This window comes from Clavelina lepadiformis, chromosome 4 (assembly GCF_947623445.1).
Source record: "Clavelina lepadiformis chromosome 4, kaClaLepa1.1, whole genome shotgun sequence".
Classification (NCBI taxonomy): domain Eukaryota; kingdom Metazoa; phylum Chordata; class Ascidiacea; order Aplousobranchia; family Clavelinidae; genus Clavelina; species Clavelina lepadiformis.
The window spans coordinates 15921325-15949012 of record NC_135243.1 but is presented as its reverse complement, the minus strand read 5'-3'; the positions used below and the strand labels follow the sequence as shown (position 1 = coordinate 15949012).

General features: G+C 34.4%; 1 protein-coding gene and 1 pseudogene across 1 annotated transcript; both read right to left on the bottom strand.

Annotated features, from left to right (window-relative positions):
* Nucleotides 1-348: 348 nt before the first annotated feature.
* LOC143451547 (uncharacterized) lies at nt 349-27319 on the bottom strand. Its single transcript, XM_076952178.1, has 18 exons — nt 27167-27319; nt 23078-23260; nt 21452-21606; nt 16443-16611; nt 15991-16206; nt 15765-15890; nt 14519-14667; nt 13556-13703; nt 12042-12149; nt 10882-11076; nt 10601-10771; nt 10136-10320; nt 9794-10020; nt 5849-6062; nt 5377-5515; nt 2658-2832; nt 2399-2589; nt 349-545 (listed from the first exon to the last, which is right to left on the bottom strand). The coding sequence occupies exons 1-18, from the start codon at nt 27252-27254 to the stop codon at nt 508-510; spliced, it is 2877 nt and encodes a 958-aa protein (XP_076808293.1). The 5' UTR covers nt 27255-27319; the 3' UTR covers nt 349-507.
* On the bottom strand, nt 16618-20489 carry LOC143451683 (zinc finger BED domain-containing protein 5-like; annotated as a pseudogene).
* Nucleotides 27320-27688: the final 369 nt, after the last annotated feature.

The window sequence follows — 27688 nt, the reverse complement described above, 5'->3', positions numbered from 1 at the left end:
GGAAACAAGCCTAGTATGTATACAGAAGTTTAGAGAGTAGAGACGTTTTTCGGCTAGGCCAGTGGTTCGGCGGGAACCTCCTCTGAAACATTAACACACGGCCTATTGATTGGTGCATCAGCGAATATTTTTGGAAAATATGAGAATTATTGTTTCCGATACAAAGCCTCGAATCTCACTATTGGTCTCCGAAAAACAACAGGAGTCTCATTGATACAGTAATGTATAACTATTAAATGTGGTAGATTTTTGTTTTTTGGAATCAGCGAAACTTTGGGGTTCAACGAAAGTTTGCAAATAAGCGTAAGGGTTTGGCAGATTAATAAAGGTTAAACCACTGGGCTAGGCTATAGAGTACAGTATTTTTTTATTTTGATTAGTTTTGTGCAAAGCTCGTCATGCTTTATTAATGACATAATTGCTGTCAAATTACTAGTTATTTCAGTATATTGATTCATTTTTGATGCTTGTCTGGTAAAGATGAAATTACGATGGACAGATGTTTCGTCATTTATTTCTGTTCCTCCTGGCAAGCATTTTCAACCCTGAAATTGTTCAAAAAATAATTACAAAATTTCACAACACTTTTTTATCATAAATTTGGCTTAACAGTAAGTCAACATGTTGTTGAAATTGGTTTTAACCTATTTTGTTTCTTATGGATGGGTTTATGTATCAAGGCACCAAGTCCTTAAAGTCTGCTATAACAATTTTATCCTCGGACTAAGTCTTCGGATGAGTTAAACTCGCTGACGATTCCTCATCGTTCGAGTGCCAGTTACCGAGGTAGACTTTGTGCAACGTGTGATTGTTACGCATTTTTTTATCACAACGACTCCCGAATTTAGAAAATTTCACCAGAGTCACTGAACAGGAAAAAGCGTCTTTAATGCTTTGCCCATAACAACGGTATCGACTATGGGTCGCATTATTGCAAACCCAGCGCTCTAACATAAAAGCCAACTTCACATACAATATTGTAGATACAAAATTTTAATCCCCTCCAGAATAATAATCATTGCTTTCCCTTAGTATAGGGTTACCATGGCTGAAAAAGCCAAATTCCTGACGGTCTCAATGACCAACTTTTGCGACACCAGACGGATGCTATATACGGCATTTTACAGTATGTTCTTAAACCCTATCAATCCAAACGCTTATTTGTTTTCCGCTAGACAGCATCACTGTCATAGAAGGAAAAAGCACAGAATTGGCACATTTGTTTAGTCCAACAACTTTCTGTTTTATTAATATTGACCTATTTTCCACTTAACGAACATAAGACCAATTTTGCTACATTCACTACTGATAAAAGTTACAAAATACGAAGCTAGGTCTGGTTATTATAAAGCAAACAACAAAAACGATCCTACAAAATAAACTAGCCCAGTCAAGAGACTCAAAAAATAAAAAAGATAATTCGCATATTGAACAAATTCTTACAGTGAAAATATTGCCAGTTAGATTTAATAAAATGCATTATTCAAAAATCCTGGACATTTAAGTACTTTTAACATTTCTCCCTGACGCAGATTTAAACACTAAAATTCTAGACATGTCCAGGAAAATCCTGACATATGGCAACCCTACCTTAGCGCCCCTAGCTAGTTACGAGTCTCTTAGTATTAAATAATACAGCACTATTATATGCAGTAGCATGGTTTCGGTAGCATTGTGAACAAGCAAAAAAACCGTTGTGCTAATTTTACTGAAAGTCGGTAATGAGTCTAATGACGTTGCTAAATGTTGTCCGTCTCAGTCATAAGCCGCGGGCCGCACACGTCCTGCTACGCCACTTAGTATTAAGTATAATTTTTTTGAAATAGTTTCCGAAATGACAGCGTTACTTCGATGGGTTTGTACGGCCAAACGTATTCATGTTTTGATATAGCCTACACAATTATTACAGCTAATAGGGCGGGGACGTGCGGTCGGAGTCTACCCTGGTTGTTTTTGAAAATAATTTTACAAAATCAACCACACCCAAAATTATCAAAAATCTGAATTACATTTTTATGAAGCAGTAGCCTGCTCCGATTCACGGCGGACAAATTTATTATGGCAACTGTATTTAGCGTGTGCCCTGCATGTAAAGCGTCCTATTATTTTAAGTAAATTTAACGTAAATTGCATCCACCCTTACGAAAAATTGTAAACGTAATTGTAAAAATTGAAACGTAAATTTATTTTGTTCGCACAACACATGCCTATAACCCTATGTTTTCTCTGAGAAACGACATTAAAGTTATCTCTCACTAAGATATTGTCAGATTACCATGAAATAAATAAGGTTCCTGCACTTCTTATAGTATTTAAACTCGACATTGATGCTTCCTGTATTGTATCATATTCAGCATCAAAAAATAAAATTTGCATAACATAAAGCAGTATTTAAAACCTGCAACAGCGGACTGGAACCCGGCATTGAAATCAATAGCAACTTCTGACTGATGAAAGTTTTCACGGTCATCATCATATTGGCCCATTTTACTTGGGCCACCCACAAGAGCTCCATACAAGATGAAATGGTTCGGCCTATTGCTATGATATGTTGTCCAGTCACAAGTGGCAGGCGGACGTGGACATGAGCTGAAATACGCAGAGAATTATAGACGAAATGTGGTCAAACACTTTGTACTGAACTTTTGTTAAACTACCTAGATCGATGATGAGGACGTTTGGGATAATCTTTTCCAAATCCAACAACATAGCTCCGCCCATCGTCACCTACAAGTAGATGAATTTGCTTTTCAGCCCATTTCAAATATTTTCGTCTTTCTGGAAGTGGGGGCTCCAATTCTCCAGCTAATAATCCAATTAGTGCCGCATTGGCTACAAATCAAAATGCCATTGTTACCAGATAAATTATGAAACTTCAGACATAATCATTTATTGCTGATTATACTGTTCAACAAAAAAAAAAGTTATCACATGTATCTGAGGGTTTTAAAACTGTTTTTGACTAAATTTGGGGCGCTGATTTATAATCTGAAGCCAGATTTTTTTCTATCACGTCTAGTTTTTGAGATACAGTTAACTACCATTTTCTTTCTTTTCCCTTAAATGTTACGTAAACGTATCACTTCAATCATCTATTTACAACGAAAATGGCACATTCTTGATCTAAGTGATGAATAATTAAAACAGAGACAATTTGAACAAACTCAAAATTTAATGAATAGCTGTCCTCAAATCATACTATTAACCCTATCTTAGATGGTAGAGGTCATAGAATCACTCCCCGTCTTTTTCGCTCCTACCGTCTTTTTCAGTTTTTGCTGCTTTCTTGCCATCTGAGATATGGGTTAACCATGCTACTGAAAAAATTAGCACTACGAATATAAGATGAATATTTTCTCACTGCAGAAACCAGCAGTAGTCATCCATCATTTTAGCGTTAGACTTTCCTTTATATCTGCTTTCAATCAGAACAATGACTTGGTGGAACCGTTCTCCATGCTTTACACTCACTTCCCCCAAGTGCGGCGGAAAAAAGTCAAGATGAGCATGGAGAAAAAGTAGCTTTAATGACATTCGACAACCCAATCGTTGATAGGCTTGCAACAGGTTTTCAACACTATCTACAAAATTTTCAGCTTTGTACTTGCCCAAGAAATTGTTGACAACCTGTTTAAATGATTTCCAAGCATCCAATTCTGTAGAATTAAGCTTTTCTTTAAACTGGACATCTAGTAATAGTTTTCGAATTTCGGGGCCAATAAAAACTCCTGCCTTCAGTTTGGCTTCACTTTTGAAAAGTCCAAATTTTTCTTTTAAATAAATAAACGCAGCTCCCTCGTGATTCATTGCTTCAACAAAGGTCTGTCCAAGTTTATTGTGTAGTGGAGGTAGAAGCACATTTTCTGGATTTACCAGAGGTGTGTGTTTTATGTTAAACCTTCCAATTGTCGGATTTTCTCGTGATTCCCAAACTTTTCTTGTGAAGTGGTTACTGTCATCCCGGCTATTCCAAAGACACAAGAAGTACATGTCTTTTGTATAACCTAATTGCAACCCAACAAGACTGATACAACTTTTAGATCTGCGCAGATCTTCCAGTTATGTTCAGAGTAGTTGATAGCCTCTAAACAAGCCTCATGAGCTACAGGCTTGACGTTTCCATTATGTAGCAAAACTGCCTTTGCTAGAGTCGATGAAGAGTCTGCATTCATCACTATCATGTTCGTAGCCTAACTCAATCATCAAGTCAGAAATATTTTTGCAATAGCACAAGTTGTCTTTAATGTCAAAAAAGGATGACAAATTTTCATGACGAAGTCGAAACTTGGAAATTTTGGTGCTTTCTTCAAGCAAGTTCCACTGCTTTAAACGTAAACCTAATATCTCAGCTTTGTCTTAAATAGTTAATGTTAAATCTCGCACCAGATCATTTAACATGCTTTGATTAATCAAAGTCACTTTCTTAGCTCCTTCCTTCCATATCCTCTTCAGCTTCCGATGCTTCACTGCCTACCATTTGATGCTCAGTTGAAGATTCTTCCGATTCTAGTTCTTCATGTAAAGGGGGTGAAGGAACAGGCAGATCATTGCCATGGGGAACAGAAAGTTTGACAGAAAAAAGCTTAAAGTACTCATTTTCCTCCTCTCCGCGCATATCACGAAGTCAGTGGTTTCACACTGTTAAATCCATCAAAGTTTTGGACTAATATATTTAATAACGCAAAATCTATACGTGATAGAATAAATCCGATTGCAGATTTGGATTCAGCAGCCAAAATTTACCCAAAAATGCTATTCAGGTTATCAGATACAAAAGAAAATAATTAAATAAATAAATATTTATTTATCAGCATAAAGCTTCACTAAAACAAAATAATAGGATAAGCTTGAAAAACGGAAAATTCACATAGCAATTAATCTTTGTTACTGGCTACTTAACTTCTTGAATGTCATATGTAATAATTAATTATAATGTAATAATAATATATAATACATAATTATAATGTTCTTGTGTAACCTATGCCGCTTCAGTTGTAGTGATATTCTACTATGACAAAGCTGCATGGTAGCCTAGCACTCTACGCCAATACCTAACTCAAAGGTTCCAACAACCCTGCATAGGACTGGAAATTACCCACTTTGCAAAATATTTAAAACATATCGTAATTTTCCCAATTTTGAAGCACAAAACTTCTACCGCAAATTTGGAACCAAAATTTCGAGAGAAAACATACAATAACTTATCAGTTAAATCAAAAAGGTTAAAAATTGCTTATCAAAACCTGACAAGATTCCTGACACGCACATACATGCGAGTATGAGTTTTGCAAATTTCCACTTTCCTGTCTTCACGTTCAAAAATTTAGCATGTCAGGATTGTTGGAGCCACTGCCTTTTCTCTGCGTTAATCATTACCTGCATAGCGACAGGGGCCTTTTTCACGTACCCACAACATACCACTTGGAGTTTTAGGAGCTTCTGTGAGCATTTTATTCATAAAACGTATCACGCCATTTCGATATTTGTCATGCCCTGTGATGTTTGCCAGTAAAACCTATACAATAACACCTCCTTACAATACGAACTAAGGCTTGCTGAAAAAGTGACAAATTTATTATTTACACATTTAACTGAGATATACTAGTTATAACCTTAGACATGTCAAATTCATGTGCAAAAATTGTTAGAATGTTTGTAAGCAATCTACATTTTTGATTTTAACGAGTGGTCATACCTTTATCGAGTTTAATTAACTTAAACGTAAGCTACACAAAAGCTAACCGTCAAGCTAATTTATCACTTCTGTTCTTTTTGCAGCACTGCAAATTATGTGATGCTTTGACGTGTTTGCAGTTTAAATAAACTATGTATTTAGCTCCAATAATACCTGAGCACCTATCATCTTGTTATCCCAAGAGAACTCGCTTCCAGTTATATGAGTCCCACCAAGGCTGTCAAATAGGCGCTCAGCATAACTCAGATAACGCTGCTGAGTGGTTGCCTTGAAAAGCCATGCAGCTGCCCATATCAGTTCATCATTGAAACCACTATATGAGTGATAAAATTCATTTACTTGTGGAATAGCTTCATGGTAATGTCCTCTGCATGTCAACATAAGCGAATCGTCAATTACAACTAAACATACGTCATAGAAAAAATTAACTTCAAAATAACCACAATGAAACTAATAGAGAAGAAAAAAAATTTGCGATACAACCGTGTTAATATATTCGAACATAAACGCATTGCTTGAGCAGCACAGCACCGAAGGTTAAAACATTTCTATTTAAACACAACCTTTCGTTTCACAAGTTTCCACTTCTTTTGTCAAATGTACGTACATAGATAGGCTTTTGAAAGGAAGTGAGAATAGAGTTGTAGCGGAAGTGGGTTACTGTTACTAAGTTACTGCTATTTATTTAGCACATTTGTTCCAAAAATTTTCCGTCAGAGTCGGACAGTGGGATTTCCGGATTAAAGAGGTAAAATGCATAGGAAATCTGTTCCTGGCAGTTTTGTGTCGGATAACGGGGATTCCGGTTGTTTGAGGTTCGGGTTAACGAGGGCTCACTGTATTTCATAAATTTAGAAAAACTTGTCTTCAATATTATGAATTAGACCTTTTTCATTGTTTTACAGCACTTGGTTTATCATAGAACGCAATACTTAAAATGACTGAAATCAATTTAGAATTAATGTCTGATATTGACCAATATTTTTTCATAGAAAAAGGTATCAGAGGTGGTGTTCCGTATGTCACTAATATATATGTTGAAATATCCAATAAAAAATATTTAAAAGATTATGATTGAAATAAACCATCAAATTACATTACATACTTAGATGCAAACAATTTATACGGTTGGGCTATGAGTCAATTTAACTAACAGGTGGTTTTAAGTGGTTGAAAGAAAATTCAATTCAAGGGTTGCGCCGTAAGGGTAATAAAACAGATTAACGTGAAGCGCTCAAAGGGTTAATATTAGAAGTTGATTTAAAATATCCTGAGGAATTACATGAAGAACATAACGATTATCCATTAGCTCCAGACAAAATGGAAGTTGTAGATATGCTTTCAGGTTACGGTACTGCAAAGAAATAAAATCAAGTCTTGGACTAAATTAAAACGTTAATACCTAAATATAAGAAGAAATTATGAAATATGAGAAAAATTATGTTCTTCGATACAAGAACTGGGAATTATACCTTTCATTAGGTATAAAAGCTACAAAAATATATCATATATTGGAATTAAATCAATCACTGTGGTTAAAGAAATATATTGATTTCAATGCACAAAAGAGAAAAGATGTTTAATCAAATTTTGAGAAAAGATGTTTTACAACTTTTAAATAATTAAATTTTTGGTAAAACAATGCAAAATTTTCATAAAGAGTTAATGTTAATTGAATTAATGACTCAGAAAGATTATTAAAACATGTTCCAAAACCAACTTTTGTTACCAGTAAAGTATTTATTGAAAACCTTGTAGCTGTTCATAAGTTGAAAGAAAAATTAATTCTAAATCGACCAGCTTATGTTGGAATGAGTATTCTAGAATTTTAAACAGTGATGTATGATTTCATTATAACCGCATCAAAGAGAAATATGGTAACAAAACAAAACTTTTATTTACAGACACAGATTCATTGACATATGATATCGAAACAGAACATGTATGCAAATATTTCTGGGTTGACAAAGAAAAGTTTGATTTGATTTAATTACAACTCAAACTTAGAATTTTATGATTCAAAAATTAAGAAAGTATTTGGAAACATGAAAGATGAAACCGGTGGTGTGCCAACTGTAGAAATCGTAGGACTTACGTCAAAAATGTAGATAAAGAAGATAAAAAAGGAAAAAGTATTAAAAAATGTGTGATAAAGAAAGATATTGAACATGAAGATTATGCAAATACTCTGAAAGATGGTAAACAAATGCTTCTTAAAATGAGAACAATTAGAAGTGACTATTTTCAACTTTATTCAATAGAAATCAATAAAAAATTCCTTTCATGTTTTGATGATAAAAGATGTATTCTTGAAGATGGTATAACTACTTTAGCTTACAGTCATAAAACTACTTTAAAAGAAAATAGTTTACAATATAAAAGAGATGTGCTGTCAAAATTCAAAAATTACGAATTTTAATGGAGTTTGAATTTGTACCAATTGTAATGATTATGATTACAGCGCTGCCCTTCGGGTGAAAGATTTAAAAAAAAGTTGTGAAAATCAAGAAATTGTCTCTGGTGATGTAATGTTATAGTGAAAAAGTTGCGGTGAAGTTCATAGACCTGAAGTTGCTTATGGTTGGATTGATTATAACTGAAAGAAAGTCATTAGACCAAAACAGTTTATGGTAGAACTCAACACGTTAGAAAGAAACTGCTCCTTTTACTTACTCCAGATGAAACGGAAATATTTATGGAGGTTTGGAGTCATGTTGAAGATTATTTAAAAACAAAAAAATTGGAAATTATTGGAATTGATAAGCAAGTTTGTGTATGTACCGAAAAAAATTAATTCAAAATAAAATCCTATTTGGGATAAAATTTCTTCAAAGATTTTTTCTCATAACAATTAGAAATTGGTGAACAGACATCAGAAACTTGTTCATCAGTCATAGCAAGTTCTCTTTCTAAAAAGTCATCAACTTCTCCAGACGTCAAAAAGTACTTCAATTTGTTTAATATTTTCTGATACAATTGAAAAGCATGTCTACAAGCTTCAGTTCTTTTAGTAAAATGAATTGTTTTTGTCTGCAAAAGAACATCAGCACCACTAGTATGGAACCAGCAATTACTAAGGTTGTGATAAGAAAAACTGATGTTATTTTCAAAGATAATTTCAAATTTTAGTTTTTTAAACACTTTCTTATAACACCAGAACTGTTTAATGATATATATAATTGTTGTAGATGTTGTATAATTTTTTTAATTCAGAAACTTGTTCATTTGTTAAATTCTTACTTATAAGATTAAATCCAACGTCCATCACTTATATTAACAATTTTTAATTAATTTAATAAATAATACAAATACATAACCACAAGACCAGGACGTCAAACTCTAAGTACATGAATTAAATTCAATTAAAAATTCATCACATGGATTAGGATATAATACATCTATTAAACTAAATCTATGTTCTTTTAAACTGGATACACAACTAAACTGGAATTTTTCTACTATTTCTCTTCTTCATCCTCTTCTCAAAATATCATTTGATCCTAATTATTTTTAGATTAATTGAATTTCTGGTTTTTATAGTACCATTTATAGTAAGCCATATTAATTTATTATTAAATTCTGTTAATCCAATCATATTATCATTAAGAGTGTTTGTTTTACTTATATAAGCTATGTTTATTTCTGATGAAAATGTAAAACTCGTTTTGCCCTAATCATATGCAAGCTGTGGTATAGAATGAACATATTTTTGGTACAGCATCACTATCTAAAATGGGGTCTGCTAAATCAGTAATCCGATTATTGTTCATACTTAAATCACCCCTATCATTAAAGTTTACAATTTTGTTACCAACATATTGTTTATTGACAGCATCCCCATTATTAGTTGGATTTCGTAAATTTATAATTTTTTAAGTTTCTTGTAAGTTAATATTAAAGTCTAAATTTGAAATATCACCTGCAAGGCGTTTCACGTCACCTGAACGGTTCACAACATTTGAAACGCTTTCAGCAACCTGTGTGGTGTTTTCAGTAATTTTTGAGTATAAGGCCTCTAGTGATTTATCAACATGTTTTTTGCAACCTTTTTAAGCCTAATCAAAACATATAAGAAATAAAATTCTGTTGAGAGTATACCTGTATTGCACAGCAAAATTAAAAAGCTGCTTGGCATGCCGCAAAGCTTGTGAAGCTACAGAAGGATGGGTTCTTTTTAAAACAAGCGAAGAAGATGCTAATGCTGCAGCTGTTTCTGCTGCCAACTCAGTTCCAGGAGCATCTTTAGTTATTTTAAAAACTGGTCGATCTTGATTCCAATCTTCTGGACGTGACCAACTATCATGGTCAGCACGAACATCACCCACCTATTAAAACTATCTTTTTATATCTTGACTGAATTGCAGTATATTAAATTTCAAAAATTTCCTAAAATGACAAGTTAAAAAGTAAAGCTAAAATTTTTCTACCGATCATACTTACAAGCCCTACAAGCTCGTTTTGTGCGGTATGAGCATTGATAAGGTAAGTCACTGGCCACTTTAATGATCCCAAAAACCTGGGAAGTAATCCCGCGTGCACATATGCTTTTCTGTAAACAATTCCACCCCATGCTAGATTTGTAACTGCTGCTGCCATGGGAAAAGTAAACTTAACAAAATCTCCAGCTGTAAACGGTAAACATCCATGTTATAAAATTTAAAAATGTAAAACTGGATGAAAAAAAATATTTTACAAAGAATTATCTATCCAAAAACTCGAAAAAATATAAAACTGAAAATTAATTTTCAATTGGCTTTAACAGGATTCCTATAAAACTGATGTAAGAAAACTGGGTTAATTTTTTTAATGTTGACATCTGGAGCATATTCAGAAAATCTCATGGTTTAAATACACCTATATGAAAATCTACAAAACAAAAATGTATATGTATTTTCAAAGTCTTACCATCAAACCAACCGCCACTAAGATCTACGGCAATGGAACAGCCGTCTTTTAACATTGAATTTCCTCGCCATGTAATACGATTGTAGTTATTTGGAAGAGAACCAGATCGCTGCGCTTCATAAAACAAAATAGACTTATGAAGAAGTTCATTGTAGTCGTATTTTGATCCATCTAAAAACAGTAATAAAAAACTATTACTTAAACAATTTAATCTTTATTCAACTGTAATAGCATTTTAAAAATTTCATTTATACATTTGAGTAAAGACGCAAAATTTGAACCTCGTGAACGCTTCCATCTAGGAACGGTTTGAGATGATCTTCTTGGACGTATGCCATAAGGAGCAGAACTTGCACATCTCTGTTGATTTGTTAATCGTGGAACTGGTGTTAACCTTCGCACATCTGAATGGGTTGTTGTAGTCAAACCAAGGGAACTTGTGGTTGCTGACAAGGAGACAGGAACTCTACTGTTTTCTAAACATATATAAAGCTTAGATTCAATGGTACTTGAGTTCAAAAAGCAAAATAATGATGCCAAGTAAAAACTTGAAAGAAAACGAAGTCAACAAGCAAACATGTTGCTGCAGGTGAATGTTGCAAGTAATTCTATTTTTATAAAATTATTGAGAAAGTTACTCATTTTAGTCACTCATTTTATAAGTGATGTGATTCTCAGTGCAAAATAGCTTTGTTTTAATAGTATATTTTGATTAGTACACCTGCACACTGTTTGAGTTTGTTAGGGAGCTTTATTTCAGGAAGAGTTGGAAATATTCATAAGTGTGATAATATTGAGTTGCCACAGTTGTACATTTTCTAACAAGCTTTATTGATTACTAGCAAGTTTCCCAACCACAGTCTTAGATCTATTTCAGGAAATTTTGACATAAAATTCATAAAAAATGAACGAATCAAAATGAAATGTTATTTTATCGGTGGTCTGCGTCTCATAAAACTAATTTTTAGTAAAAGTCCTTACATATCTCTTTATATGACTTAGAAGTAAAATGAACTACAGCACTTGAAAATTTCCTTTTAAATCCATAAAAATCTACTTTAAATCGAATTTTCAAAAAGTTACTTTGTGTGGTTCTGCAATTTAAAAACTTATATATAATTTCTTTTGTTTAGTTTAAGAAAGTTAAGTAAAATTTGTTATATACAAACCACACGAGGTAACCCTAGTAAATCAGTACAAAGGGAGGCAAAGTTTTCCATAAAATTATGTGACCCCACTGTTACCAAAAATCACTTAGAATAACTAAGTCATTGTAAGTTAAGCACACTATTAAGTGTATAGCTTGCATATATGTAATATTAACCATAACTATTATCAATTGTAGTTGTACCAATTATAGTTGCATGACACAGTCCTTTTATTTATGAAAATAAAGATGAAATGTAATATACATTTACTATATTATGAAAATATTCTTCACCTTCATGTTGTTTGTTAATTGTTGCGTTGCTTACATTTGTCCTTTCTTCAAAAGGTAGCCATATTGGATCTCCAGTCCCGAAATAACTTGAACAAAAGTACACTTCCCCTGCATATTTTTTTCATATTATCTTATAACACCCAAACTAAAAAAATGCTAACAAAAATGATATAATGTATAACAACTGAAAATAACGTCATTCTATTTCATTGCGCCAGGAACATGACAGCTCAGATTCCCTTAAATAACTTAAAACATAAAATTACTGGTAAAGTAAAGCGACTTATTTTTGCTAGGACCAAATCCTAATAATCCCTAAAACAACCAAACAAACTAAAAAAGTTGTAAAAAACAAGTATAAAAAATTTTTTTTGATTTCTGCAATGAATATTTTACAACATTATGTTAAATATATGGGTTTATATATCCAGAATCATAGTACTTCCCATGGTACTTAACGTCGTTTAAAAAACATTGGTTTTGTGATAAAACAATGCTCAATTTGTGAAATTTCGACATAGCGACGGAAAAATTATGACGAGCAGCTTTGGCAAGTGCTGCTTTCTCTGAGCGTATTTATAGTTTTGAAGCACTTGTATTTTACTGAGCTGAGCAACTTTCATGGAGCATGATGTTACAAGTAGACAACAACATCAGGAAAATTTTTTCGGGTAAATTTGAAATAACAGAGTATAAGGTTGAACTTGATTTGGTATAAAATAAAGTTTAGAATTTGAAATAAGTGAAAAATTGCTTTGAATGTACCCTAACACAGCCGGTCTAACAATTGTTACCTGATAACAAGTTGGGGACAGTTGCAGTTAGGAAAAGAAATGAATTGTATAATATTCACTATAATATTAGCAAAATATAAACTTGTTGATGTAATGCAAAAGTTTTCATATTGTTCAGCAATAGGGCAATTAAGCACAGCATCACATGCAGCTAACACTAATAAAAACAACATTTCTAAATGGTTGTGCATTATGTTGTGCTTGTTCCACTAAATAACCGATGAGTTGTGGCAATTGCAGTTAGTGTTCTTAGAATATTGGGGAATGTCAGGATAAAACTAGATGCATACTCTAAGTCTTACCAAAAACATTTTTTAGTCAAATTGCAAAAAGCTATGCAGATTTTAGAGCGAATTGTTGGTTGAAATGTACAACTATCAACTGTTGCTCAACATAGATAACCAATTGCTTCCTCTATTTCTTTTTAACATCTGATTAGGCCCTTATCTAATTTTCACTAGTTATTACAGTCGATTTTTTTCTATCACTCTAGTTATAAACCTCAACATATCATTGATTCTCTAGTTCGTTAAGAAAGTTTGGAGTATCAAGTGAAACGTCTGTCTAATAAAATGCTTTCTACTGTTTTGGCTCTTGTATTCATATTTTCTTAACTCAAAAACAAATTTTTTAATTATTTAAAATAAATAGTTTGTTTACAAAATTAAAACATAAGGTTTTTTCATGTGACTTTCAGAATATGCCATTATAATAGGTAACCTGCTGCCATGTTGTCAGATTGAGTTTGCATTTTGGCAATGAACCTTACATCAAGCTTTCCTGGTGATAACTGACTATTATAGCCTATGGGTCCAAACTTCCACAAAAGACCATTTGATTGATTACCCTTTATAATTGTGTTCCAAACCTGCAAAAAAAATATATGGTACCATAGCGAAACTGTTATCTGTTAATTTTATTTAAAGCCTGGTTTAGTTCATGAAGTCATTATCAACCAATCTATGTTTTGTTTGTATGTAGTACAGGTATATAGCATGAAACAACAGCACTGGTCCTGTGACTAGTTATCTAAATTGACCAACTTCAGATACCTTGAATTAATGTGCCATGCCATGAAATTCTTTTAAAATTTATTGTTAATTGGATAGCACTTTGGATCGAACAAGAGCCACATTATTGTAACGCCAGTGCACTAACCACTCGGCTGTCGAGCTGACTAAAAATTCTCAACACAGTTCCCCAACAGTTTAGTTACTTTTGTAAGGGGCCTGACATGATACGACACATCAAAAGCTATCTAGGGGTGCGGGAAATGAAGAAGGTTGAAAATGGTATAACATATTAATTAGCTCAAGGAATGAACACTACACATTGAACAAACCTCAGAACAAAAAAAATTCAACGAACTGACAAAACTTTTTGAAGATGAAAGTATACTGAAAGAATAATGAGTGATAGGTACATATAGCTTTTTTAAATGACAGTTTCAAGTTATGTTAACATGTGTGAGTGTAGCTAGTGAGAAAGCGTAATGCATTATTTGAAAATGATAAAAAATTAAAATACGCAATTGGTTAATGGACATGATATATGGTACTTAATTCAAATGTTGTCTATCGTTGCATAAAGCATGAGGTTAAATTGACCACATGCAAAAAGACGGGACAGAAATTGGATTGACAAAGACAATACAAAGGCATGGTGCACCATCTGGTGCTCTACCTGAATTGATGTAATGGGAAGCTGAAAGACAACCACCACCAGCCATTTTGTAGCAGATTGAGTAACTTCGACTAAAGCATTTCCACTAAAATAGCTAAAACCTCCATCGACCCATCCAGGCTGTGTCCTGTAGCTCTCATCATTTTGACCTATATATTGTTGACAACAAAAGAAACATCAATAACTGAAATCATGCTCTATGAAAACACTACATTGAGGATTATAGTTTATTTACAAACTTGCTTATTTCGTAGACCTATTTCTATATGAAATGGAAGTAATATATCCACCTCAACAATCATAACCCAATCAAAATCATCTTAACAGAAACGACTTAATCACGTTTGCATTTTAAACATGTTAAAAGAACAAGACAAACTTCCCAGTGTTTTATTATGTACTTTTCGTTACTCTTGTTTTGAATGTTATGTCTGCGTGTATGTTTCAAAGGAATACAGTTCGAGTCAAAAGGTTATATACGCTTTTGTTGGAAGTGTTTTTCCATCTCTGGTGTTACGGAAGTTACGTCTGTACAAACAAACATAATGACCAAAATTAACCTGGGGACGACGCATGCAAAGAGGTTAAAGAGAATAACGAGTGCAAATCTGGAAGAGGGTGCGGAAAATCACAGGCAAGATACTTTACTGCAGGGTTCAAAATTTTAACGTTCTTGATTATGTGTCAAATAGAAGTACATTCAGTAATCGTTGCTGCTCATTTTGTTAGATCTGTTTCGTTTTTTGATGCGAATAAATTAAAAAACGAATAACAATAATTAAATAATAGATAATGATTGAATAATGCGTATAAGAGTGTCGTTTAATTTTCAATGTACCATTCAGAACTAAAAGTAGGACGTATGGTAGAACAAAGACCATACTCCCAGCGATCCGTAGGCAGAAAAAAGTGGCAAAGCACTAAGACATGAATAGAAATAAAACTGTGCTATAATTGGTAGGTTAGCATAACCAACAAGTCCAGAAATTTTATAAAAAGCAAAAACTTGCAGCATGGCTGTTGTTGCAAATAACGTTGATTAGAAACTGTATATTTTATCTTATCATGTGTTTTTACAACAATCCTTGAGACGGGGAATTCCCAAACATGTGAACCCATTAACTTTTCCGCCCTACATTTTGTAAACTTCGGCGCTTATGTTGGAAAGCATTCCTATATACGCAAAGACATTCTTAAGTTTGAACAAAAAATGTGATAATCAAATATTGCACACAATACTACATACGTTTGCATTGCATTCCATCAATTTCCATGAGAAAAGTTCTTGGTGAAATGGTGGTAGCAACTGAAAGATGCGATGTTGTCATACTGCTGGTATTATTATCAACCAAGCTGGTTGCTGAAGTTGTTTCTGTGAAAGCAACACCAGAAAATATCAAGGGATGGTGTTTTCTTTAGCATTTTTTTCATAATAGAGCATAATATACGCTTATTACCTATAATATTATTACCTACGTGTAATCCTTGATTAGAAGAAATACCAGTGCTTTCGTTAACCAATGGTGAAACAACACGACTTGAAGTTGTAAAAGGACTGCTTGTAGCTGACATATTTGAATTACTGCAGAGTGTTTGGGAAAAAGAAAATTTCACTATTGGTTTCATGGGCCCAGGTGGATTTAGGCAAACAACATCTGTAACTCTGTGATTGTATATACCTACATAACCTACCAAAAACACCACAATCGGTAATGTGTGCATCAGACTGAATCGTAAGTTTAGAAAATAAATTGCGTTTGCAACGCCTATGGCGCAATTAATTAGTTTTAAGTAATTAATTAAGTAATTGGTGGCTGTAAGTTCACATGAAGGAACTAGTACTGAATCTTTCCAAATCACTAGACAGCTTAGTAGCATAGTCATTTTATAAAAAACATGTGCATCTTTGAATAGTTACTGATACCTAATGAAGGTGTTCTGGTTTCCACTTCAGTAACAGAAAACACTGAATGTAAACTATTGCTTGTTGATATGTTTCTGGCTGGACTTCTTTCTTTACTGCTTAAAGTAAAACTATTTTTGGATGGTGAAATTGATGTTACATCTGATGTCAAACTGGTGATCCTTGCGTTCTATAAAAGCCAAATAAACAAAACCTTAAAACAGACAACAACCCTACTGTTTACTTGCCATTGACAACACTTAACTTCTTTGCAATTTAATGTGTTAAAGCAGTTGTTTCCAACCTTTTTAAGATCTCGTACCACTTGGGCACCCTGTCAACACAGACCACCCATTGTCAACACAGACCACTTTTTACAAAATAATCTTTGTTCGAATCTTAGTGTATTCAGAAGAATAACAATATACATTAAAATAACGATAAAAGACCTACAAAAGAATAAAAGAACTAAATTTAACGAGATTTTTGTTTTTGTTTACCGTCTACCAATTGGTCTATGCGTTGCATAAATTTGCTAACGGCGCATTGAAAATCATGTCCGGGCGCACCTAGTCTGTTTCGACTTTTTGATTTGATATTCATCATGAGTGAAAATCCCTGCTCGCATTCCCATGTAGAAAGGAAAATCAGTAGCTGCGGAACAGCATGAGAAGCTAGCGTTGAGTGTGAACAGGCCATACGAAGCCAGAAGTATATTAGAGAACATTATTTGTGTTTTGTCTTTGCTGTCTTGTCCTCCTGAATATCTATCAGCTCCTCTTGCTCGCCAGTCCCGACAGGTAAGTTGGCTGGATCAACTGAGAAAGGATTGGTGATGTAGGTACAATTTGTCACATCTGGAAAGTAATGCAACAATTCTGCATTAAGTAATGCAAGATGATGAATGATTTCCTGGGGAAAATCATCACTGATATTCAAGAGCGCAACTGATATTACAGAAACTTAAACAGTCCATAGCGATTGCTTCCATAGGTCCAGCTTCCGGAGAGAGGTTGCCAATTTTGAAACAAATTCATTGACAGTGCAGTTTAGTCCTTGAAATGACCGATTTAGGTGGTTGAAAGCTTCGAAAATATGTGACATGTAAACCAATCTTGCGATGAATTCCTCGTCCTTTAGATATTTTTGAAAGTTGTGATCTTTTTTTTTGAAAAAGACACGTTTTTTCTATTTCCTTGGGAGAGCCAGCACACTTCTGTGTGATAGAGGAGACAACATAGGGACTGTTTTTAATCAGAAGTAGGTTTTTAGGTTATCTTAATTTGAGATAAAACATTGTTTAGTTGCCTTTTTCGACATTTGTAAATTCTGGGTTAACTCTACTGGTTTTCACTGTGCTTCAAACAGGATTACTGTTGTGCTCTTCAAACAGCGCTTATACTTCATGCTGGATGCAGTTAGTACAACATAGGGACTGTTTTTATTCAGAAGTAGGTTTTTAGGTTATCTCAACTTGAGATAAAGCATTGTTTGGTTGCCTTTTTGACATTAGTAAATTCTGGGTTAACTGGTTTTCATTGTGTTTCAAACAGGATTACTGGGTGATAATGCGTTTGAAAGATTACAATCTTAAGTTAATAGAATGCAAATAGGATTACCATTGATGTCCGGATGAGGTGTCACACATCACAATCAGCCATAGAAGCGTTGGCGCCTGAAGGGATGACAGTTGTAGACAAAAGTGCTACTATTATAATTATCTTATAACGTTTTAGCTAAGAGCAGGAGAAGGACACACGCTGTGTAGAATGATATAATTGTTGCTCACCAGGATACTTCATACCAACAATGGTCTAGGCTCAGAGTCATTACCAAACTTATGACAGGTTAATTGTTATTATGGTGGGCGTACTGTACATATTAATACATTAATACATAGAAAATGGAAGATTAGCCAATGTTTTCCATTGTAGGATATTGTGAGTTCCGTTTTCACCATTCAGTAGAACTTTTACTCTACAGCCAGACTGTTGATGAACTATTTCCGATCAAAAATAGATGGCCTTTTATCTTTTTTATGCTGGACAAATTTGGAGTGAAATTTTGGATATTAGCGGAGGTGGAGTCGAAGTACGTTTGCAATATTTTACCCTATCTAGGAGCTTTAGAAAAAGATCAACAAAATGATACTCTACTCTCGGAGGATGGAGTTATGAGACTGATTTCCCATTCACCACAAAGACGATCATACAATATCACAACAGATTTTTTTTGACGAAACTGAATCTTGCCGGTTTGCTGCAGGAAAGAAACATGACTATGGTTGGAACTATTAGAGCTAGTAGTAAAGGACTACCAAAAGAGATCACAAAGGGTGGGAAAGAAAAGTTTTGCAGCAAGTTTTTCTTCAACACATCTAAAAACTGTACACTTGTAAACTATCAGTGTAAGCAGAAAAAATATGTAATTTGGATATCCACAATGCACAATAGCCCAACCACGAACACAACAGAAAAAAAAACCTAATATCATCCAGTTGGATGTGGTTGACCAAATAGCGAGACAGCATACAACTCACTCAGCAACAGGAAGGTGGCCATTGGTGGTCTGGACCAACATTTTGGATAATGACCTCATAAATTCTTGGATTACTAACAAAATATGTGCTCATAGTAGCATCAGTTGCTGAAACTTCATATTGGAGCTGGTCGAAGCTTTGAGGAAAGATTATGCACAAAAGTTAACACAACCCCGAGATGTGGATCAATATCAAGAACGACCACCGAGGAAGAGGAGAACAAGTAGCGGTAGTCGATGCCAGAATAAGATAGTTACGATCTGTCGACACTGTAAAAACCCGACATGTGGAAAATGTGGAAATGGTGACTGGACAGTTACAGAATGTAAAAGGTGCATTTTGTAAATTTTGTGACTAATAATGTTGCATAGCATTGCTGTTATTGTAAGGTGTAGCTCAAGTGCAATTAATTCTGAACACAAATTTCTACACTTGCACCATGAAAAAAATCAAAAAAATTGTTGGTTATTTGTTTGTTTTGCAAGAATGCAAATTATGGGAAAAGATGGATTTTTAGCTATTAAAATGTACAAAGTTATAAACTGTTGCACCTCAGGGTCTGTAGCAATATTATTAAATGAAAAATAAAGATAGAAATTAAACTTCATTGGAAAAAAAGAATGAAAATATTGAAAGGGTCGATTTCGACACCAGGGGTCATTAGAGGTGTATGTTTTTTTCTGGTCGTTCTAGTGTTAAAACCGACATTTTAACAAAATTTACGATTTTGACAACTCTGTTCAAGCATATTAACAACTTTGCAGGGAGCAACTTAGCGCAAAGAGCAAACCTGTGTGTGAAGCAAATAAACAGTTTAGACGTTTGTTGACACAGCTTTAAAATGGGCTTGAAACCCAGACTTTCGACCAAGCAAAGAGGGAGCCCCATCTGTCGTGCATTCAACAAGCTTTCCCCAATCCAATGCAATGCATTTTTCTTGAAGAAATTATCCAAAATGTTGAAAATACCTTTTGCTTTTGTTGTAGTGGACACTTCATGGCTCAGCAATAATTCAGTTTTTGCCACATCGTTCTGTGTAAAGCGGACATAGAAAAGTAGTTGACAGTCGTTGGTGACATCTGTAGATTCATCAAGTTGTATGGCAAATCCAAACTTTGAAGGTCTTACTTCTCCAATCACTTGGTCGGTGATATCGACTGATATTTCCTTAATGCGGCGCTTGACAGTATTGTTGGAAATGGAAACACTCTCTAACTTTTCCACCGCCTACTCTCCAATTGCTCACGTGACCAAGACTTTTGCGGCTGGCATAACAAGAGATTCTGCAATCGTATGGGCTTTCATATCCTAAGCCGCCAGGAAAGTGACTTGATAAGATGCCTTAACAATCTCTTCACCCTTCTGCTGGATCTGGCTAGTTTTGTCAATGCGCTGCCGTTTCACAATCTCGCCCAGCCTCTGGAAGTAGCTCTGATCTCGGTACATTTTATCTATGTATCAATGAAATATATCAACTTAAATCACTTCATCACTTCTTCGTTGTCTTTAAAATTACCAAGAGTGACCATGGTATAGCACTGGTATGTCAGGATTATAACCAGTCACAAGGCTGAATCGCATGCAGCGATGCCAAAAACAAACATGTTGATCCTTTCAAACAAAAAAATATGATTGCTTGCGAAAGCGTCGACATGCAGAATTCGCATTCAGTGTACAGACAAATCGTGTACTGTACATCTAATTACATCAACCTTAACTGCGAGACTGGTCGAGGGCCACAAAAACTGTTCGTACAAATCGCACTGTGGGCAGCCGGCTATAGGGTGAAGAAAGAAACAATGGTCAGTATTTTAGGCAAAGTTTCAAACACACAAGAAAATGCAAAATATGCTTGACTATAGTCTAATGGTGATAAAACATTTTTCTTGATGCCCAACACCGCTGTACTGAAAGTAACTTTGCTGCAGGAAATAGGCTAGTGGTGATGGAATAGGACTTTTGATCAGTACTGGGAACACAATCTCCCAATAGCCCTTCTTATGTCATTAAACTAGGGACATGTATGTAGTTTTGGTGAAAAAATAATGAACAAACCTCATAAATGTGGCTATAAAATGATTAAAAAATGTTAAAATTTTTAAGTATGATTAAACTTTCTCTTTGTATATATATGTGTGACAATGTCACATAAAACATAAGAGCAAGTTTTCACTCTATAGTAAAAGTGTGGAAAGTAATGGCTTTGTTTTATATCTTATAGGTATTTCAGAAAATGCAAGTGCATTATGTTAATCATATGAAATTTATATATATAAAGATATTGGGGAGAATATACAATTAAATGTTCATGTTACAATGTTAAACCATTTCTTGCCTTTAGTGCATACAATTATGAATACATAACTATTGCAAATAATAAATGGTGGGAACAATAAATGTTGTAAATTAGCTTAAACAATTTGCACTCAAATTTATATAAATGAAAAAATTTATAATAAATATTTTTCAAACAAAATAACTAAAACCAGACCGAGCCTAAGGGTTGCTCAAATATGACAACTGCAGACCATCCATCATCAAGTGCTGGCAAAAATCCCAGATTGATTAAGGCTGTAAATCCTCCAAACCATTCTTCCAGTAAAACTATAGAGCCTTCTTTATGGATTGGAAATTCACACTGACCAACTGAGTATACAAAATTTAAAAAACTGTTAGTTCAGTAAATTAAATGGCAAATTATTAAATGCATGCTGCAAAATAATTTATTTTTAGTGGTTACAATCACTTCTGGTCTTATACTACTGTACAGCACAGTGTTTTTCAAACTTTTCAAAGACGGTTTGAATTTTTCGGCAGGGGTGTAACGAATCATTTTTTTTTGATTCAGTCCGAATATAAATTTTAGAAAAAAGTAACCGAATTATTTTGGCCAAATCCTGCAATCTGTAATTACTTATATAATGAAAGAAATACAGTAGCTGAATCAAAGTACACTTGTTCGTAACTTGCGACAGAAAGGTATGTAATCGATATGTTTAGATTTTCTTTTACGTGCAAAAACAAACTTATCCACTGTTGTTATAGTTTTCTTGCAATAAAGTAAAGTTTTTAAGTATTTTAATATTCGGTTTTTGGCGAAACCTGGAAATAAATTGGGTTGACAATCAAATTCAATTCAGCCTGCTGAATATCCGGTGCACCTCTAATTTTCGGTTGCTTGGCATTACTTATCGAAACTAAACGCTTTATAAAACAATCCTTATTACTCCATCTTTCACGTCATCTCAAGTAAACAGAGGAAATTAAAAAGAACTATTGATTTTTCCATATTTAAGTTTTTAAAAATGTCCATAAAGTTTCAAATCACAGTATCCACCAAACCCTCTAGCTCCAAAATGACATTATGTGTCAGCATTTGGCTTGTGTGGAAACAAAATCACAACATGCGAATACACGAGAGCAGCAATAATGAACACAATTTGAATCACTGTTAGTTTTTTATGCATGTTACCCCTGTTAAATTAAAATAGTCTTAGCATAAGTTTCCTGGCGTTATCTGATCTCCTGGTTTTTTGAACATGTTGTATAAATGGCTATGGTGCAAAACAGATATAGCCTTGCATTTAAATGCATCTGCGTGCACTGAAGCAGAGTGTGAGTTGTGATATAACAATCACTTTTGGAATAACGTATCCAGACATCGCTAACAAACGCATTCTATTTAATTGCAAAAGTATCAATGGCCAACGAGGTTCATACTCAACGAAACAAGTTACCCTGGTAATCAAGAACCCTTGCAGATTTGTATGTGGTATTATACTTTGGGTAATTTAATAGGGAAAGCAAGCGGTGAAGTGAGCTAGCGATTGTCTTTTCAAAAGAGCGCAAATATCTCTAGCTCACTACACAATGCAGTAGGGATGGGGAAATGAAACGGCAAAATAAACTTTGCAGAATTTCAATTTCCTAAGGAATTCCCATTTTCAAACCTCGAGAAAACGAAAACCACCTTTAAAAATTATCTAGATCCCCCTTGGCGCCTACTATAGCTGGTTTTAATATATACCTAACAAAGTCAAATGAAGTACATAGGTTAACAGTTCTCTCAGACTAACTATCCTGCATATCAAATTACACAAACAGCATGTACACAAACCTTCACAATTTGGATTAAAACCTTCCCACAAACATATCCTTTCACTGCATTTACAAATCCGTATGCTTTGAGCTGTTGAAATGACATTTTTGCACTTTACAATACATCTAGAATTGGATCTGCTTCCACGACTGCAGTGTAAGATGACACCATTACTAGGTGGTGTAAGTATACCACAGCTATCTGCAAAAATATTGAATTATACTAAGTATAAACTTTAAGTTATAAAGCAAAGGATTAATGCAAATACAAGTAATTTTATATGTACTGGTAACAGTTTCCAGCTTTCTTATATGTTGTACTAATTACCAAATCTAATATCTAATCCTAGAATCAAATGAGCATATACTGTAACTTACAGTTTTTTTTAAATACAAGCATACTGATTACTGAATATCAAATGCAACTGTATAATATATACAGGGGTATTAAGAGTATATGTCAAGCAACCCAGAGTTAAAGATAGTTGGTTAGGTTAGAAGAATGGCTGTTCAAAAATCAATATAAGCTTTTTAGTTTTTCATTGAAGTTATATTCAGATTCAAAGTAAGATATAAGTCAGGTTTAGGTTAACAAGTTGTAACATTTAAATTAGGTTAACAAGAAACTAGGAAAAATGGCTACAAACATTTTTTCCAGTGAAATGGTGACAACCAAACATTCTTGTGCGATGAACATTTTGCGATACCAACACAAGTTCTTCATTGGTTGTAGGCAGGGATCGTGTATGACTGTACATGATATATTAATTTGTAACAGTGTCGTTAATAAACATTTTGCTAAATACCATTACTAAAAGGTCATGAGAATTTTTGTAAGTTGATGTTTACGCCTTGTACTGCAGTTTCATCAACTCGGTAGCAGATAGTAGCATTGGCCTCACAATAAATACAGTTCAATTTCTGTGTTCAATATCTAGTGGAGTTGTACTGTTATAATGCCCTTTAGCAAGATGTTAACGACACTTGCTCCTGTTCAGTGGACCTGGTAAACAGTTGTAAACTCGAGCAACAGTATATACCGTATTTTCTTGAATAGAAACCGCCCTTGAATAGAAGCCGCATAAAACGTTCAAAAATAAAAAATAGTAGCCGCGGTTTCTATTCAAGAAAATACGGTACAACTTAAAAAACCGAAATAAAAATGTGTGACAGTCAGAACTTGCAAGGCTCGACTGAGGAGAAATCATCGCCAGGTTTAAGTCGTGCAAAGACTTTCCTAAGTCCAAAGATCAAGATTATCATAGGCCTACAACACCTAGGGCTTGCGTAACAGTAAATGTTTTTATTCGATAAGCAACACATATATATAGGACTGTGTTAATTGTCATAACTAGCTCTTATTCCTACGAAAATCTTGTGCAGTTTTGATAGTATTGAATATTGTAATACTACTAGCATGGTATTCCATATGTTTACCAACAACTGCTGTGCTATATTTTGGCCTTGATTTTAGTATGTGTCCCATTTTTCATTACTTCCGAATTACATAAACCATTGAAACTACAGCGCAAAATGCGTTTCTCTCGATATTCAGTTTAATTTTGCAGTGATATTGAAAACATCTCTTGAATGTGTTCTATCAATCAGTATACACACGGATAAGTTGGCAAAATGGTGAACTCAAGTTTAGCAGTTCGTTAGGCCTTAATGTCAAACCGAACGGAGAGACTTTCAGAAAAGAAATTTCTGTTCTTAGCTTTTGCACCCACATGTAAGTTGAAGTAGTATTAATTAGGTACGGAAGTGTCAACAGTTGCATAATTCAGTGACAGCAATGGACCGGCTGGAACCGTATTTTGAACTTGCGACAGTTTCACAACCCAACCAGTAGTTTAAATTGAGAACGGAAATGCAGAAAGAAAGCAGAAAGAAATACATGACATCAGGAATCTGCACCAACACCTGCAAGCTCATGCAGCGAAATTAGCATATAACACAGCACTTCAAACCACGACCCAGTAGCACCCACCATGACAAGTTACGCCATGCGTTTTGACAAAATACCTTGCGATTGACAAATACAAAAGTTATGTGATGATTAAAACAAGTGAACGGCAAAAATAAAGCCAATGGACACAGAAAGGCCAAATGGGGGAGGTGAAAGTCAGAATCTAAAGGTGACACAAACACAATTACATTATAGGCTAAGTTTTAGAGAAAATATCAATAATAATCAGGACATCAAAACATACTATTTCATGTGGTGCTTATAGTGCTGTCATACGGAATTCTACCACGAGTATACTTTTTTCAAAGCCCAAGAACGTGTGAGCTTAAGTATGCTAACTGTCATAATTAGCCCTTATTTGTTCCGGTTACTGTAAATGCTAACCTACAGTACAGTTCAGTCTTGGCTGTTAACTCCAGCCTTGTCTGGTAAGTAACTGCGGTAAAGGCAAGAGTGCTTTATCAATTTATGTAGGCTATTGTCATACTTGACATACCTAGGCTATGCTGAAAAAAACATTATCTGCTATGCCACTAAATGTATCTGTATTGTGTTGTATTGTTTTTTTTTGCCATTACTGTGCGGAGCGTTAGGATGTTAAGCGTTGTAATTATAGCATAATCACCTAACACTAACTAATCATCTACCTACGGAAACCTGTGAGCTTAGCTAGCCCACCATACCTGATACAAACCCCAATCATAAGGCATACTGTTTTTACAACGTAACATCATAATAACCGGTTTCCTTCTTAATAGGCAGCCAAATCTGCGATATAATTTAGGCAACAAACTGCTTAACCTCTAAATATTATTAAAAATCCTTTCACCGGTAAGTTACTACTCTCTGATACCGGTAAATAACTACTCTTTGATTTAAGGCCGATTTTATTTTGGACTTGCGCCTAATTTTAGGGTACTTTTCAATTGTCTTCTGAAACTCATTGGCTGTCACATGTCTCCAAATGTTCGGACGACGCTTTTTTTCGCGCAAACGAATATTCGATTGCACCAAGATTCTATTCCTCTGTTAGAGACTATTTGTAGTTTCATAATGTTAGTCCTACCCATAGATATACTGTATTTATATAAGTCAGGGCCGGATTTAGGGAGGCCCACGCTCCAGGGCCCCCACCGTTTTTTCGCCCACTACATTGTGTCACAAATGAGCAAAAATAAACTGATGTATAACGCAAAATACCCACTAAATTTAAAAAGTTACTAAAATACGCAAAAATCTTCTATTTTGCACTACAAATATCGCTTTAAAACTCCCTAAAGAAATGTATTTTCATATGTATGAAACTCAACGTAAATTGACTGAATTAAAGTTTACTTAATCGAACTTTAGAAAAACCAACCTGTCAAAATCCTGAAATAATCACTTTAACTGTACCGGGACCGACTAAATTGTCTTGAAAAAAGTAATTCGTTACAGAGATTTGGTCCATCCAAAAGTACCGCGGTACAGTAATTCGGTACTGTAGTACCGCGATACTGCCAACCTCTGACTGCCAATGTATATCACACAAAGTTGATACACCCCAAAGTTTTTTACCAAACTAGGTCCCTGCATGCATGAAAAGATTTCGGCTTTCTTCACCTGTTGACTTTCAAGCAAATACGGCGTAGGCCTAAAACAGTTGTTAATAAGTCCTGAAAAGTGAAAAACTAATGACTGCAATGGTAAGCTGTTTGATTGTTATACTGTACGTGAAAAAGCAAGCTCAAACTAGGGAAAACCCTTGTTGATTAATAAAAGTTAACCTTAAGAGTTTCTAACCCGCCCGTCACGTTGATGACGACGGCCGGGACGCTAGGCGGATTTGTACAGGGCCCAAACTTTTCACTACGATTATTTATGCGTTTCAATTCTGTCTGCTCCTCTTACATCTTTCCTGCTATAAAGGCAACTTAGCGACAAAGTAGTTGGTATGTATGCTACCCAAACGCTAACCAAATATATGGATAAAACGCAAGGACAATTCAAGCTTCCACAGAATAACAAAACTTAGCAACCTTAACCTTAAACATTTATATACATATATTTTGCTTTTATCTTTTCATTATTATTAATATTATACTACTATAAGGTTAACACCAAGGTTCAACCACCGTCAACCTTATAAGAATAACCTACCTGGTATATTTCCTCCACATAAAGTAACTCCTGCAAGTAACGAAACGAGCATAATCTCAAATAATAGCATATTTGAATAAAAGGCCATCACAAAAATAAAAATAGTTGCCGTAAATGTAAGCGCACTCCTTGACTATCTTATACTTAAAGAGCTGTTCAGATTAAAAATTAACTGCCTCAGGCCCTTTGTAATGTCGTGTCAAATAACAATTGGAAGTTACTATTTCTGATTTGGGTTTCATACGCCAAAACAAGAAAATTAATTTCAGTGTTCGATTTCTAGTATGGGTGGTTTTGTCTATGTCTGTAACTTTTGGACTATGACAAAGAAAAAGCCAACAAATGTAAATTTTACATGGCACTTATTTCATGGAAAGTTTGAATGACCAATGGCAGAGACTGTTGTTAAAGATGCTGGTGTGCAGAAAGGATATTCACAAGGTATATTTTTAGCGGGATCACGTCAATTGACCGTGAACAAATTAACCGGCGACAATTGGTCGTGATCAACTGACCGGCAAC

Bases quoted from the DNA above. Each gene is read 5' to 3' on its own strand.
- LOC143451547 (XM_076952178.1), bottom strand. From the start codon at position 27,254: ATGGCCTTTTATTCAAATATGCTATTATTTGAGATTATGCTCGTTTCG. The intron at 21,607-23,077 runs GTTTGTGTACAT...TTGTATACTCAG, and splicing joins TTTTAATCCAAATTGTGAAG to TTGGTCAGTGTGAATTTCCA. The intron at 14,668-15,764 runs GTATGTAGTATT...AACAATATATAG, and splicing joins TGATGGAATGCAATGCAAAC to GTCAAAATGATGAGAGCTAC.